Consider the following 16,406-nt stretch of genomic DNA (forward strand, 5'->3'; position numbering starts at 1 on the left):
CTAGCACTCAAACTGGATTAACAGTGGAAATGTTAGCTTACACAAATACACCAGAGCCCACTACAGCTAATCGCTTTAACACTGACACTGAGACACCACTTCTGCATGAGAATGTGTGCTGGGACATGTTTAATGTGCCTGTGTGTATTTGTGGCTTTGATACAGGGAGAAAGGGAATATTTTGAAACATTTCTGAGGAAAACCTGATCTGGAACACAAACAAAGTCTTGTTTACTTATCTTAGACATGCCAAAAGTCTGATCATGTTCACTGACCATACTGAAGTCAACTAAAGCTCTGGAATACTTCATTGGCTACACAGGGCTCATATTTTAAAATGTTCTCTTATGCAATTTCAAAATGTGTTACTATCATATCACAGATCAGAAAAAAACTACTTCATAAGTATTAATTTATCTTCCAGCTAAACCTCAAACACAGGTAATTGCTATGTCACTCACTCTAACGGTGGAAAAATATGTGAGTTTGTGTGTGGCAGATAATTGTATGCCAGTTTGGACATATGTCAAGAATAAATATGTCCTCCTTTGTTTTACAATACATCTACTTGTGTGCTTACATTCTTAGGGAATGTTGTTCAGGAAACACATTATTACATGTAACTACTATGTAATTACAATGTAGTTACAATGTAATATGTGTACTTCTGTAAAATGAGTGCTTCATGTCTGTTTTGACTAGTTTACCAAGTAGGTATTTTGAAAATTCTGTATTTATATGGTGTATTTTGTGGAAGTTCTCACCTGTAGGCCACAACTTTATTCACTCCAAATGCACCGACCAACAAATCTGTAAAAGAGAGTGAAATATCATGAGAAGTGGAGGAATGACACAATATGAAACATAAAAGTGATTTCTGCAATAGTTATGGGGAAGAATGCAAAAGAGAAAGCAAACGAGAGGCTGGATCATAAAGCTTCAAAGCATGCTGCAGCTGGAAGTGATTTGGGCCTTCAGCAGACTCCATCAAAGATTTGTCAACCTGTTTCTCGTTCTACCAGTCTCGCATCTTACATCACCTGCTGTCCCTGAACAGAGCCAAAGAGAAACCCTAGAGAGCCATGGAGAATGTGTGAGGGTTTAATCTCATTCTACTCAGATGTGCAGAGAGTCTTATCTGATTAAGGGCAAGGTAAATTTGCCATAGGCTATGCTGAAAGGTTTTTATTTTAGGTATTCAATTTTATTATTAGGATTTGTGTAATGTTCTTTAAGGACATCATATTCTATTATTTTTATTGGGCTATGTTTTTTTGCCATTATTATTGACTGTTTATTTAATTTGATTCAAAATTGAGAGATAATGTTTTGTGTAAGCAGTGGTGGCTGGTGCTTATCAAAAGTGGGGAGGCACATACTATTTTTTTTATCTGCAATGTTGCTCCCAAAAGCTGCTTAAACAGTAACATTTCTAAACCAAAATAATTGACTAAGCTCCTCTGTTTATGAAGTAGAGTATCATTGGATTGCAAATGTCTACACATGTATCTTTGAGCTGCCAACCATTTTACATTTGCTGTCAATCAAATACATCACTTTTTCAATTTGAGCCGGTTATCAATAATCATATAGAGAAGCTGTGCTTTAAGAAAAGGCAAAATGATATAGCTTGAAAGCCTAATGACCAACAGGCAATCAGATGCAGATTTAATGCAGATAGTGCTTATGAATCCCTCGTAGACTCCCAGAGAAGCCAGGCATCCAGGACTGGACCCAAAATGACATGACAAGAGCCTCTTGTCCAGTGAAAATTGAATGAACCTTGATTTGAATGTATCTGCCGTAGTCTTGGCACAGCTTCAAAGGGACTCTACTGACTGTGTGTTCATAGACTTCATTTAGAGAAACAGCAGATTTCAAACAGCAAGATAGTGATGTGTGATATTCAACACTTTTATTCTAATATAAAATATTAATATAAAATTTACAAATTCACAGAGTAATATGTAATTTACAGTATACTACATATTATTTGTACATACACTACCGGTCAAACGTTTTGAAACACAATCATTCTTTATTATAATTTTTTTCTTCATATTTTAGAATAATAGTAAAGTCATCAAAACTATGGAATAACATAAATGGAACTATGGGAATTATGTTGTGACTAAAGAAAATCCACATCTTTAAAGTATTCACCCTTTGCCTAGAATTTGCAGACATGTACTCTAGACATTTTCTCAACCAACTTCTTGAGGTATCACCCCTGGGATGCTTTTTAAACAGTATAGAAGGAGTTCCCATCAATATGTTGGGCACTTACTGGCTGCTCTTCTTTATTATTTGGTCCAAGTCATCAATTTCAAAAACTTTTTTTTAATTAAATTTTAGTTTTATAATGAATTAAATTTATATGGTGGCACAATTATATTTTTGCCTGCAAATCAAATTTCAAACATTTAAGAATATGCCTTCAGATCAAAAGACTTTTAAGAACATGAGAAACATTTCAGTCAAGTGTTTCAAAACTTTTCATCGGTAGTGTATAGTAAACTTGTCATTGCTGCATTTGTTATGATAATTTAGGGGAAGCCGTACTTCCTGCATGTGTATTCTTAAGGCAATTTCCACGGGTGTACAGTACCATGATTCCAAGATCATGTTCCAAGATCAAAAGTATAATTATAAAAAATATATTTAAATTCAAATTTCAAAAGAAAGTCTGAACACCCAGGTGGACAGCACCTAACACACACACACACACACACACACACACACACACACACACACACACACACGATTTTTATACTGTACGAACTATAGATTCTATCCCCTAACATTACCCATAAACCTAACAAAAAACTTTCAGCATTTTTACATGTTCAAAAAAACATACTTTAGTATGTTTTTTAAGTGATTTAAATTGTGGGGACACTAGAAATGTCCTCATAAACCACATTATAGCATAATACTCTTAAAATTACCAGTTTGTAACCTTAAAACACACACACACACAGATTATGATTCATTAAGATAAGATAAATAAGATAAGGTAAAGAAAATGTCAGTGTCTTTCTTAAAAATGTATCATGCAAAACTAAACATGGTTGTGGACAATATTATAATTAAATATTCAGGTTGGCGTGTGCACACACATACGTATACCAATCTCTCTGTGACCAAGATTACAGTGGGACTTTTGGCAGTGTGCATATGTGTTGTTAGTGGTCTGTTCCTTCTTCTGAGCATCTGTTCATGCCAAAATATATAAAAACTATTACCACGGATATTTCATCACCCCTATATATTTATTGAACAAACATAAATCAAAGCAAAACAACAACGTCTGAAACCCAGTCTACCTCTCAGACCAAATTCCTACATTACTATTAGCATAATATTAATATCTTCTTCAATTGGGAAATAGTACTGATGGGTTGATAAGTGCACGCTCACACAAGGTCACTTTCACTTGGTCTGCATGATATAGATAAAGTCTACAAATCTGAGCAAGAGAAAGTTCTTTCTCCTCAGTATTTGATTTTTACAAAGCATACATAAGACGGAAGAGTAGAAATTGGTCCTGGAGGGATGCTTGCAGTCAAGCAAACTTAGAGACTCAGAGACAGGCAGGAATGTTTCAGAACAGCTCCAGCTCCCTAATGAGTGTACAGAGACTGCGGCTTTGATTCCAATTTCACTGAGGTTGATCGCTGGTCTCTGTTTCTGTCTGAGCCTGCCTTCAGAAATGAGACACCTCTGGCTAAGAGCCCATTGTTAACCAGAGCTCTGATCCACTAGTAAGCAGCTTTTGATATTGTGACAGAAAACACACCTCGAATACTAGGGTTGGGAATCTATTGTTGGGAATCTACTGACGTTGCTTTCTGTTGATGGTTCATGAATGTATGGATTCTTCTACCAATGTGACGGAAGACTGTACTAAAATACTTCCACAGCATTTTCTGTTAGAGATGTCAGATTAGTGAACAAATCATTCTTTTGAGTCAGACTTTATCAATGCCTACATTTATATGGACACCAAAAAGCGGCTTATTGCAAAAAAGTAGCATTCCAATTTACATGCACTGTATAAGCGGAGTACTATTTACTCTTGGTTACTTGCGGCTCGGACAGTAAGCAGCTTTCTTCACAGCAATGTAATTTCTCCACAACGCTTGTGTAAATAACAAACATGGTATCTGACAAACTTTCAATTTTATTCCCCATTGCTTAGTTTTATTTCCAGATATTCCAGACAGTTGTTGATGTGTTTGTAACCTTAACTTTATATCATGACCTGCAGCGAAATTGCTCTGAATAGTTGTGTTTTTCCCACTGTACTCTACTCTGAAATGTTGAATTCTATACACTTTGTTGACATGTTGTTGGGCTTCATCCTATATCTGGTCTGTTCATGCACATAAAAAACCTGTAAGAATGTTGCTTATGTGTCTACATGACCACATTAAGCCATGTTCTCTGGGAGAAACCTGGGTTTGTTAAACCGCTTTCTCTTAATCCCTTAAAAGGTGTAAGGAAATCAGTGTTCTTGTTTACATGATGTTTCAGAATGCCGCTTACCGCAAAAAAACTGGAATAATTCCTTTTCTTAAGTGCATGTAAACATGGTCTTTGAATGAAACGTAAACAGTGTAGCCTGATTTGTGAACATATGACTTATATGAAGGGGTTCTTTATAAGGAATCTTTCTAACGGCTCACTCACTGAATCAAAACGAACATTCGAAGAAGAGTTTTGTTAGACTAAATTTTAAAAAACAACATTTTAATTGTTAAGTATTTTGTGCAATTTATCCATTGGATCAAATAGTTTTTGGGTGTAAGTAATATGAAGAAATTGTTTACTTTAAATTGTTTTAGTAATTGTTTTGGAATCGTTAAGTGGAACTGGAATCAGAGCAAGAATTTTTCAAAATTTTATGGAAACATGCATGATAACACAGATTAATAGAAGCGCATGCCCTTGAGGCCTGAGCTCTCACCTTTTCTCTGAGAATAGATGACAGAATAATTTAATCTATTACATTCTGACATCTGGAAACTCCATTTGTTTGCTTGACTCCCTCAGAATTGCAGCGATGTGCGGGTATGCTTGTGTGTGTGTGTGTGTGTGTGTTGTAAGACTCAACCTGAAAATATTGAGGTCGATCCCCTTACAGCCACCACAACACAAGCGTCAAAACCACATGGATGGGTTAAGGAGATTGAGGGATGGAGAGAGGAGATGGATGAAGCTCAAACACTTAGATTTAATGAGGCTGCAGTCTGTTATAGTCATCTTAAGTAGAAGTGCTTTTCTTGCCAGTGAAATGCTTTTTCTAGCCAATGAAATCCAGCTCTGAATTCCTCTCTCATTTCACCTGACATACAATCAGCCATCCATCCATCCATTTCTTCCCCTCCAAAGTAACCAGAACTGGACTACTCCCTGTAGATGTCAGAGAGGGAAATGTTTTGGAGAGTTTTCATTGATTGGGAGTCAATGCATATTTGGATTAAGAAATTAGGGTTTGTTTGGCTGTGTGTGTGTGTTCCTGCTCATTCACAGTGATTTTGCAAAATAAAATGCGTTCCTGGATAAATATATTTTGTTGGTTCCTGTCAAAGAAACATATTCCTAACCTCATCCCTACCCTAACAACACCCCCAAAAATGAGAAGGAAATGATAGATGATTGGATAAAGAATGGTGTACAAACCTTTAATGCTAGCTCTACGCCTAACGCTACCATAAACCCTTAACCCAACTTAAAAATCATATTGGCTGAAAGGAATGTTGTTCCAGGACCAAGAAGGATATTGATACTGAAGCATGTGCCAGTTGGAAAAAAAAATCAAAGTCAGAATTCCACCTCTCACTAAAGGGATATATGGTGCCCAACCAAGTTCACTGAACACCAAAATATTTTTAATAAGTCCAGACTGTAACATAAGATTTATACATTCACACACAAAACACATAAGTATCATGTTTTTGGAAGCAATAGAGTGAAGAGTTATAGTGTAAAGGGGAATTCTTATCTCAAAGCAACTCTTTCCATCGTTTTTCATCTTCCACCCTAAGAACCACAAATTCTGATCCTCTATGTCAGCATTTTTTGTTTTACCTCAGATTAATAAAAGTAATTGTTTTAATTGTAGAAACTGAGTGAGTGTCTGTTTTGTGTTCTTTGTGAGAACCATTTTAGCAGTTCATGATCAATGACCATTGACTTTAACTCAGCATTTAACCCAGCAGAGTATACTTCAACCCTTACCTTTAAACCAAACCACATACACAAATGAAAAGACCCAAGTATAAACAGGCAAAGGTAACTGTGAATGTGTGAAACAGTTAATGGAAATTTAATGGAAAAGTAGATTTTCTTTCTTTTTTTTAAATAGAAGAGTTTAATCAACTATGTAAACACACTAAATTTTCATAAGGCAAAACTCCCTCTTGAGTCCACACAGCCCAATAATGGAAACTAAGCTGCGAAAATGGGTAATTTGAGTCATGGTTATGATTTTAGAACTACAGATATGGTGCTTAAAAATGCATGAAAAAGATAAATGAATCATGCAATTTCATGCAGTATCGCATGCCGCCAAATGCCGCAAGAGATACATGATCAGTAGGGGGCAGTCGTGTCTCATTCTGTGAACAAACACTGATTTCTATGGTTTAGTCAATGATAATGCGAGCTAGAGGTCTGTGCGCATCTGTTTTCATGTATGACTACGGGTTCAGGTTTGTAAATGAAAACCTAAATTATAAGGCCGGCAACGTGTTAATGCACTTGAAATTATTTAGATATGTGTTAAGGTATTTACTTTGCATTAGCCTTGATTTCCAAGAACTGTTCTGTACACACTCTCAACAGTCAGATGTGATCCTGGATCACAAACGTTAATGAGAAGTCCGTCAGAGGACAACAACGGTGACAAAAAAATCTGTTACAAAAAAGCACAGCCAACTGTACATCCAAGTAAAAATTGTTACATTATTTAATGCAGATTTGCATTTCTCTGCATTGTGATGCAGAAGTTAAGAAATGAGGAATCTTTCCTTATAAAGAAAGAAGGAAGATGTGTTTCTTGTATGAGAGAGATGAGTAAAGAGCACAATTTCTGAAATCTATGTCTAGCTGTCTTTATATGCACATCTATTTCACAACGAGTGCAGTACAAGTGAATTGCTGATCCCAATACTTTGTTTTCTTTGCTTAAGAAAGAACTGAAGGCATTTATGTGTACAGTATAAAAAATAATATTGGTTGTGATTAATTTTTTATTTACTAACAGCCCTATTGAATACATTTTAAAATAAATATAACAAATATTAATAAATACATTATAAAATAAATATAATTAAATACATTTATAATAAATATTAAATATTATTAAACTTTTTGTTGTTACTTTTCTAATATGTAAGTCGCTAGAAGCAGCTGCTAAAGAAATTAATATAATGTAAGAACGAATCACAAAAACTTGAATCACATGAATCTCCCTAATTCACACCTGCTTGACTTGGAACATATAATTTCTGTATATGCAATTTAAATCCACAATAATAATGTTCTTTCACTTCAATTCCATTCACTGAAAAAGGTAGTAACCTGCATTTGTTACCTCAAAGATTTTCTTCTACATCAGCTAAACCATAAATATTACTTTTGTTGTAAAGCAAATATTTATATAGTGTATAAAGATTGTTACACCTTTGTTGTTGTTCCTTTATTCAAAATGCAACACATTTATGCAAACACAATGTTAACACAATCTAAATCAGGTAAAGGATTAGAACTCTATTTAAAAGTTATCATGCTTAATACCCAGATGGGTTACATGATTATTACAAGGTCAGTGCTTATACTAAAAGTATATACATCTCATATCTTTATAACAATTGAAAGTAATTCAAATTATTAATTTAAGGAATTCAGTTGAATAAGTTTGCATGAGAAGAAAAAATATATTTTAATACATTTACAAAAAAACACAGCAACTGTTTGATTTTACATTTACATTTACATTTACATTTATTCATTTGGCAGACGCTTTTATCCAAAGCGACTTACAAAAGAGGAAGAACATCAGCGAATCATCTTAGGGAGACAGTGGTACAAAAAGTGCCATATTACAAAGTTTCACTATCATCATAATAGTATACAAAACAGATTTAAGTGCAACAAGAAATGTAAATATATATAATTTTTTTTTTTTTTTTTTTTTATTGACCGGTTAAGTGCTTTTGGAAAAGATGTGTTTTTAGCCGCTTTTTGAAGATAGAGAGTGAGTTAGCTTCCGGATTGAGTTGGGAAGGTCATTCCACCACCGTGGTATGATGAAACTGAAAGTCCGGGAAAGTGTTTTGGTGCCTCTTTGTTTTGGTACGACAAGGCGACGTTCCTTAGCTGACCGCAGGCTTCTGGTGGGAACATAGCTCTGCATAAATGTTTTAAGGTATGCTGGAGCAGACCCAGTGACTGTTTTATATGCCAGCATCAGGGCCTTGAATTTAAAACGGGCTGAACCGGCAGCCAGTGTTTTCAAGTTACATAAATTACTATACACAGAAATGACTGTACAATCGGTACGAAAGACAATTTATCAAATAGTAATTTTAGTACTGTAAATGCAAACCATTTTTCTACATTCATCTGTCTGAGCATTCAGCATATTGTCCAGCTACGTTGCACTTCCCCATTCTCACCTCTTGAGGGAGAATGACAACGTCAAATTTCTGGCTATACAGTCTCCCCTTCCACTCTGTAGGTCTTGTTTATGGGTGCATATTTATGTCTGTCTCCCTCTCACTCTTGTGTGTTGCTGGTGCCAAGTGGAGAATGCAAGCTCTGTTGCCAGGACAACAGCTTGTTACTCCACAAAGCTTATCATCAGCAGCATCTGCTTCCCATCACCCCTTCCCCTTTTATGCTCCTCTCGGGTTCTGTCCTATGCCAATTTCTTTTGTGTGTTTGTGTGATGCTAGCTGGTCTGTTCCAGGTATCTGTCGGTCTTTGTTCTTCATCAGTTTCTGTATTACTCGGTTTTGTTAGTTTGTCTCCCTCGAGAATTTTTGGTTTCTTTTTGTATCCTTATTTGGTTTTTTAATAAATCCCTTTTAGTTTGCCTCTTATGTTTGGGTCCTTCTCTCAAATTCCGTGACATAACAAACTGGCCAAATTGGACCCAGCAATGGCAATGGGTATTTTTCCTCGGTCCAGCTCCAGTCCAAAAGGAATTGGTAACACAGAGCACCGCCCAGCACAACAACGCTCTGCTCAGCTCCCAGAACAGTCGGGTCTTTAGCATCTACATTATGGAGCAGGCCATTGAGCCCCACATGTGGTGCTGGATGAATATTTTTTAGCATTTTTGGGACCTCGTTGATCATGTCTGCCAGCTCGCAGAGGTGGAGATCCTGCTCTGTAGAAGGAACTCCCATCCTGATTACTCCTCACTGACCCATGCCCAGTCTTTCCCTTTACTCTTCTCTGGCTTCTCACCGCAGTAGGAGGAAGTAGCCCACTGCTGTCTGCCAGTAAGTAGAGGAGCCTGCTGTTGTCTGCCAGGAGGTGAGGGATCCCACTGCTGACTGCCAGAAGGGGTCTGAGTCCACAGAAGCTCGCCAGGAGGGAGTCCACACTGCTAAAGCTCCCCTGGAGGGGTTTGTGTCTTCTGCAGCTCCACTGCCAGAGTTCCTGGCCATGGAGGCCGTTTCCCTGCTGCTGCCAGCACTCCCGGCCATGGAGGCCATTCCCCTGCCACTGCCAAACTCCCGGCCACGGAGCCCGTTTCCCTCTCACCAACACTGCTGGTTAAAGAGGTCACTTGCCACTCGCCAGCGGCAACCTCCCAGTCTGTCCAGTCCTCTGAGGCCTGCGATGAATCTGTCCAGTCCCATTCGGCTGTCGACAAACCTATCCTTTTTCCAGCAGCCACCATCCAGAATGACCCCTTACAATTGGCCACCACCCAGTTCCCTGCGGTCGCTGCCTTGTCTACCATGTTCCCTGTGGCCACCATCCTGCCTGTCCAGCCCCTGTCCGCTACCTGCCAGACCCTCCGCCAGCGGCCGGCATCCAGCCTGACAGCAGCTGCTGCTCTGCCTGTCCAGACCCCAGCGGGTGCCGCTCAGTCAATCCTCAGTAGTTGTTTCTGTCTTCATCTTCTGCCCAGTGTCTGCTATTTTCATCACCCTTTTCCATCACCCTTTTCCCAGAGGCATCCACTGATCTCTCCCTCTGCCTAGTGGCTGCCCGGCGGCCACCATGGACCTCATCCTTCACCCAGCGGTCTCCACCCATCCTCTCCCTTTGCCCGGTGGCCACTGCACAGTCAGACCCATCATCAGCAGGCCTGCCCAGCAGCTGTCGCTATCCATCTCCTCATTCCCATCTCTCGCTCCCATCCTGGAATCTGCTGACCCCACTCTTGTCTTCTTCCAGTTCAACTGTCTTCCCTTGTTGTCCACCTGCTCTGTCCCGCTTCCCGGGTGATCCTCCTGGTCAGTCCTGCCCCCCTGACCATCCACCTTGGTCTGTCATGTTTCCCTGGCCACCCACCAGATTGGTCCTGTCACCCTGTCCATCAACCCACTCTGTCTTTGTTCTCTGGCCAGCCACCAGGTCCAAACTGGTGGCCGAGCTGTCAGCCTGGTTAGTCCTGTATCCCTGACCATCTCCCTGGGTTGCATTGATTCCCTGGCCATCCACCATGGCTCCCAGACCATCCACCCAGTTTGTCCAGGATCCCTGACCACCCTCTAAGTGCCCCCACCCTCCCTCCAGTGGTCAGTTCATCCAGTCCTGTCCTTCCTGTTTTGGATGCAAGGAGGCATTCATAGGGGAGGGGGTACTGTCACAGTACTGGCGGTACGGTCTCCCCTTCCGGTCTCTTAGTCTTGTTTGTGCAGGTGTCTGTCTCTCTCTCCTCTCCCTCTCTCCCTCTTGTGTGTTGTATGTGCCATGTGCAGAACACCAGCTCCGTTGCCAGGACAACAGCTCGTTACTCGACACAGCTTTTCATCATTGGCACCTGGTTCCAATCACCCCTTCCCCATTTAAGCTCCTCTCATGTTCTATCCTGTGCCAGTTTGTTTGTGTGTTCGTGTGATGGTAGTTGGTCTATTCCAGATACCAGTTGGACTTCTTTGTCAATTTCTGTATTACTCTGTTTTGTTAGTTTGTTCTCCCTCAAGAGTTTTTGGTTTCTTTTTGTATCCTGATTTGGTTGTTTAATAAAGCCCTCTTAGTTTGCCTCTTGTGTTTGGGTCCTTCTCTCAGATTACATCACAGACAACCCAATGACACCTCAAGAACAAGATGACAGTGCTATTGCAAAGCATAGAACTCTGCTTTCACAAAACAAAGAATGCTATATCGCACTCATGCAGTCATCAGTCCCAAAAATCCAGTTCACAGTCTTATTTTGTTATGCATACTCAACTGCTGTTGGTAAAATTTTGTAAATGCAAATATTTTGCTTTCTTTAAAAATAATTAGATATTAGATCGAAACATTTAAAAGAAGCAAATATATTAAATGCACTTACATTAAATGCGGTTGATCTTTTTGACCTTCCATGCGTCACCTGGTGGATATTTTTCGATTAATTTGCACTTCAGCAGCCCTCCTGCAAACTTAAATTTATCGGGGAAACAGCTTTCTCTTTCAGAGGCCCTAAGCTATGGAATGCTCTATCTTTTACTATTAGAATCACCCCAACCTTGGATTGTTTTAAGAAGTTACTTAAGACTCATTTATTTAAGGTAGTATTTTAATATTTATTAATATTAGTTTTATGTGTGGTTGCTGCTGTATGTTAGTAATTTTGTGTTTAGTCTTTTTAAATTTGTTGTTATGATGGTTGCTGTTCTATGTTATGCATAAGAAAAGTGCATTATAAATAAAAGGTATTATTATTATTATAATTAGAAGCGTAACATTTTTATTAAAATTCCAAAAAGCCAGCCGTGCGATGGGATGCATGAAGCCTCCTGAAAAAGGCCACATCTGTATCAAAAAACGCGCTTGTTAAAAACACAGCCGGTTTAATTCTAATGGTCAGAAAGTGTCCACCCTCTTTCTGACCATTAGAATTAAACAGGCTGTGTTTGCTGCTATACTTTTAAGACTTCTCCGGCTGTGGCCATGCAAAACTGACTGTTTTTGGTGCAAGAAAACATAACTTACATTATAAGTGGATATCAGGGTGTAAAATACAATTTTATCAAATTAAACTATCAGTTGATCTACAGGAACACATCTCTAAACATATCTTGAGAAATGCAAATAACAGAGGGGGAAGTTTTTACTGATCGTATAAACAAACCTCCGAAGGTGGTTTGAGATGCATTCGATTCGAAACTAGGTCAAGTGTAAATGCATCTGGCTGTTCAAGCCACATATATAAACTATACTCCACCAAACAGTGCTATAAGTCTGCATCGATAAAATGTGAAATATAAGAGCTGTAGCCGATTATTTGCATAAGGCTTGCATCATGCAATATATAATAAATTAACAAATGAATGCAGAGACAGTGAAGAGACTTTCATTTTTTTGATGCAGATCGCTGGTTAAACTGAAACTAAACACTGACAATGAGCTAAATGCGCATGACACGTCTTATCAACGAGAATCTCCGAGGGGAAAAATACACAGTGCACAAACACACACACAAAGTCCTTTGGAATCAAGTAAGATCAGTAAAACGCATAAAGTGACCAAGTGTAAATGGCCCCATAGACATGTACATGCACACGACACATCAAATTATACAAAACTACATCTTTAAAAAGCTGCCAAATGCAGATGAAAAGACCGGAAATCTGCTTTTCTTCTTTTAATTTGCTTATTGGGTCTGCTCAAGATCACTCTGCCACACCAATGAGTGTTTACACCTGTGTGTGTGTGTGTGTGTGTGTGTGTGTGTGTGTGTGTGTGTGTGTGTCTGTTCTGCTATCTATGATCTTTTGGACCGTTCTCATATGGAAAATATTTTTTTATTACAGCAATTTAAGGCGACAATCCTGTCACCATGAAAGAACAAACCCCCTTACACGCACTTAACACACATGTGTGTAAGCTGCCTAAACCTCTGACTTCCTGTCTCTTTAAAGTAAGCATGTGAAAGCATCTGCTTTAATCAAATTGTAATATGCAATATAAAAATGAAAGAGGAGATTAAAAGATAGAATAAATGAACATATGTCTTAGTTTTCTATTGAAATTGGCTCATTACAGCATTACAGAAGTTTCCCTTAAGAACCGGACGGATGATTCTCTTGTTAAATGAATCAGTCAATTTATGTTTCTGTTAGTCAAAGCAGGATTATGGCACAGCTGCAATGGATTGTGAGAACATACAAACCCTTGCTCATCTAAAAGCTCAGTGTATTCTCTCAGACAGTTCACACCAATACTAAATATTCCACAAACACCATGTCAAGTTATCACAACAGCTGTGTGTGCCAACTAATGTTTCAGTTCAAAATGAAAATTCTGTTATCAATTTCTCACCCTTTTTCAGCCAAGGTGGCTGGTAGATGAAAAAATTTAACCAGCCAATAAAATTTCTTACCGGCTAAAATTGTATTTTACAAGTGGATTTTACAGACAGGAGAGACCATCCATCCATCCATTCATCTTCAACCGCTTATCCGAAGTCGGGTCGCGGGGGCAGCTGCTCCAGCAGGGGGCCCCAAACTTCCCTATCCCGAGCCACATTAACCAACTCTGACTGGGGGACCCCGAGGCGTTCCCAGGCCAGTGTGGAGATGTAATCTCTCCATCTAGTCCTGGGTCTTCCTCGAGGCCTCCTCCCAGCTGGACGTGCCTGAAACACCTCCCTAGGGAGGCGGCCAGGGGGCATCCTTACCAGATGCCCAAACCACCTCAACTGACTCCTTTCAACGCAAAGGAGCAGCGGCTCTACTCCGAGCTCCTCACGGATGACTGAGCTCCTCACCCTATCTCTAAGGGAGAAGCCCGCCACCCTTCTGAGGGAGCCCATTTCGGCTGCTTGTACTCGCGACCTAGTTCTTTCGGTCATGACCCAACCTTCATGACCATAGGTGAGGGTAGGAACAAAAATTGACCGGTAGATCGAGAGCTTTGCCTTTCAGCTCAGCTCTCTTTTCGTGACAACGGTCGCGATAGAGCGAGTGCAATACCGCCCCCGCTGCCCCGATTCTCCGGCCAACCTCCTGCTCCATTGTCCCCTCACTCGTGAACAAGACCCCCAGGTACTTGAACTCCTTCTCTTGGGGCAAAACCTCATTCCCTACCTGGAGTACGCACTCCATCGGTTTCCTGCTGAGAACCATGGCCTCAGATTTAGAGGTGCTAATCCTCATCCCAGCTGCTTCACACTCGACTGCCAAGCGATCCAGTGAGAGCTGAAGGTCACGGACCGATGATGACATGAAGACAACATCATCTGCAAAAATCAGCGATGAGATTCCCAGCCCACCGAACCGCACACCTTCCCCACCCCGACTACGCCTCGATATCCTGTCCATGAATATCACAAACAGGATTGGTGACAAAGCGCAGCCTTGGCGGAGACCAACCCCCACATGGAATGAACTTCGACTTAGTGCCGAGGACCCGGACACAGCTCTCGCTTTGGACGTACAGGGATTGGATCGCCCTAAGAAGGGATCCCCCACCCCGTACTCCAGCAGCACCTCCCACAGTCTCTCCCGGGGACCCGGTCATACGCCTTCTCCAGATCCACAAAACACATGTAGACTGGATGGGCATACCCAGGCCTCCTCCAGGATCCTTGCGAGAGTACAGATCTGGTCCGTCGCTCCACGGCCAGGACCGAAAACAGCATTGTTCCTCTTCAATCCGAGGTTCGACAATCAGCCGAACCCTCCTCTCCAGCACCTTGGAGTAAACTTTACCAGGGAGGCTGAGAAGTGTGATACCCCTGTAGTTGGCACACACTCTCTGATCCCCCTTTTGAAGAGGGGAACCACCACCCTGTTCTGCCACTCCTTAGGCACTGTCCCAGATTTCCACGCTAATGTTGAAGAGGCGTGTCATCCATGACACCCCTCCACATCCAAAGCTTTCAGCATTTCTGGTCGGATCTCATCAATCCCGGGGCTTTGCCACTGCGGAGTTGTTTGACTACCTCAGTGACCTCCCCAGGGAAATAGAATCTGATCCCCATCATCCTCCGGCTCTGCCTCTCCCATAGAGGGCGTGTTGGGATTTAGGAGTTCTTCAAAGTGTTCCTTCCACCGCCCAATAACCTCCTCGGTTGAGGTCAACAGTGTCCCATCTTTGCTGTATACAGCTTGAATGGTTCCCCGTTTCCCCTCCTAAGGTGGCGGACGGTTTTCCAGAAGCACTTTGGTGCGGACCGAAAGTCCTTCTCCATGGCTTCTCCGAACTTTTCCCACACCCACTGCTTTGCCTCCCTCACGGCCGAGGCCGCAGCCCTTCGGGCCTGTCGGTACCTTGCAACTGCCTCCGGAGACCTCCGGGACAACAAATCCCGGAAGGCCTCTTTCTTCAGTCGGACGGCTTCCCTGACCACCAGTGTCCACCACGGTGTTCGAGGGTTACCACCCCTTGCGGCACCTAAAACCTTGAGGCCGCAGCTTTCCACGCGGCTTCGGCAATGGAAGCTTTGAACATTGCCCACTCCGGTTCAATGTCCCCACAGGGACAAATAAACAAAAAAGGAGAGACAAATAAACAAAAAAGTTTAAAATGAACTTTTTATATATATAAAGAATTGTATTGTTTGTATCATTTATGAATTATTTAAATGGACAGAGAGTCTTATTTTTCCGATTATAGAACTGTTAACAAAACTGAAATTCATGAAAATCATTCGGTTTGAATTCGAATGCAATCATTACCAAATAATTAGTAATGGGTGGTGGCGCACATCCACTGGAAATCTAAGAGTGGTTCCTCCCTTCATCCCGATGGCAAGAACGCTCCTTTTATTTAATCATGCTTCAAGATTTACTGCAAACTCTACATGTCCAGTGACGTGTGTGAGAGCTGCTATGTATTGCCTATTAGTTTTCAGTACACAAGCAACGCTAACATCTTTAATATGTGCGACTACAGTTGGAAAGATGTCAACTTAATTTTCAAATGCCCAAAGTATACAAACAGTGTTGATCTATTAAACGTTTGCTTAAATATAATGATTTGTCTTAAGCACTGAATCCACCTTTGCTTAACACGTGCCAGTGGACACACAGCATTGACAGGTTCGATGAGCAGCGGACTACTAGCTAATAAGAGCCATTCTATGTAAACACCTGTGACCTTACTGACTGTGCAGAGCCCCCTTGAGAACAAAATCAGAACATGATTTTTTTTTTTTTCAAGCCAGCACAAACTGATAGAAATGTTAAAAGCACCTGCCAGAGTGGCGTGTGACCCTGTGAAACTTA

The 16,406-nt window shown here is 40.6% G+C and overlaps 1 protein-coding gene across 1 annotated transcript in view; it reads right to left on the minus strand.

Moving 5' to 3' along the window:
* itga8 (integrin, alpha 8) overlaps positions 1 to 16,406 on the minus strand; it is a 114,183-nt gene that overhangs the window by 55,006 nt on the left and 42,771 nt on the right. The window contains exon 14 of the mRNA XM_052144140.1: positions 765 to 810. Coding sequence (XP_052000100.1) covers positions 765 to 810 — 46 coding nt within the window. The remainder of the gene's footprint in view (positions 1 to 764; positions 811 to 16,406) is intronic.

The sequence above is a fragment of the Xyrauchen texanus genome, chromosome 15, assembly GCF_025860055.1.
Source record: "Xyrauchen texanus isolate HMW12.3.18 chromosome 15, RBS_HiC_50CHRs, whole genome shotgun sequence".
NCBI lineage: Eukaryota > Metazoa > Chordata > Actinopteri > Cypriniformes > Catostomidae > Xyrauchen > Xyrauchen texanus.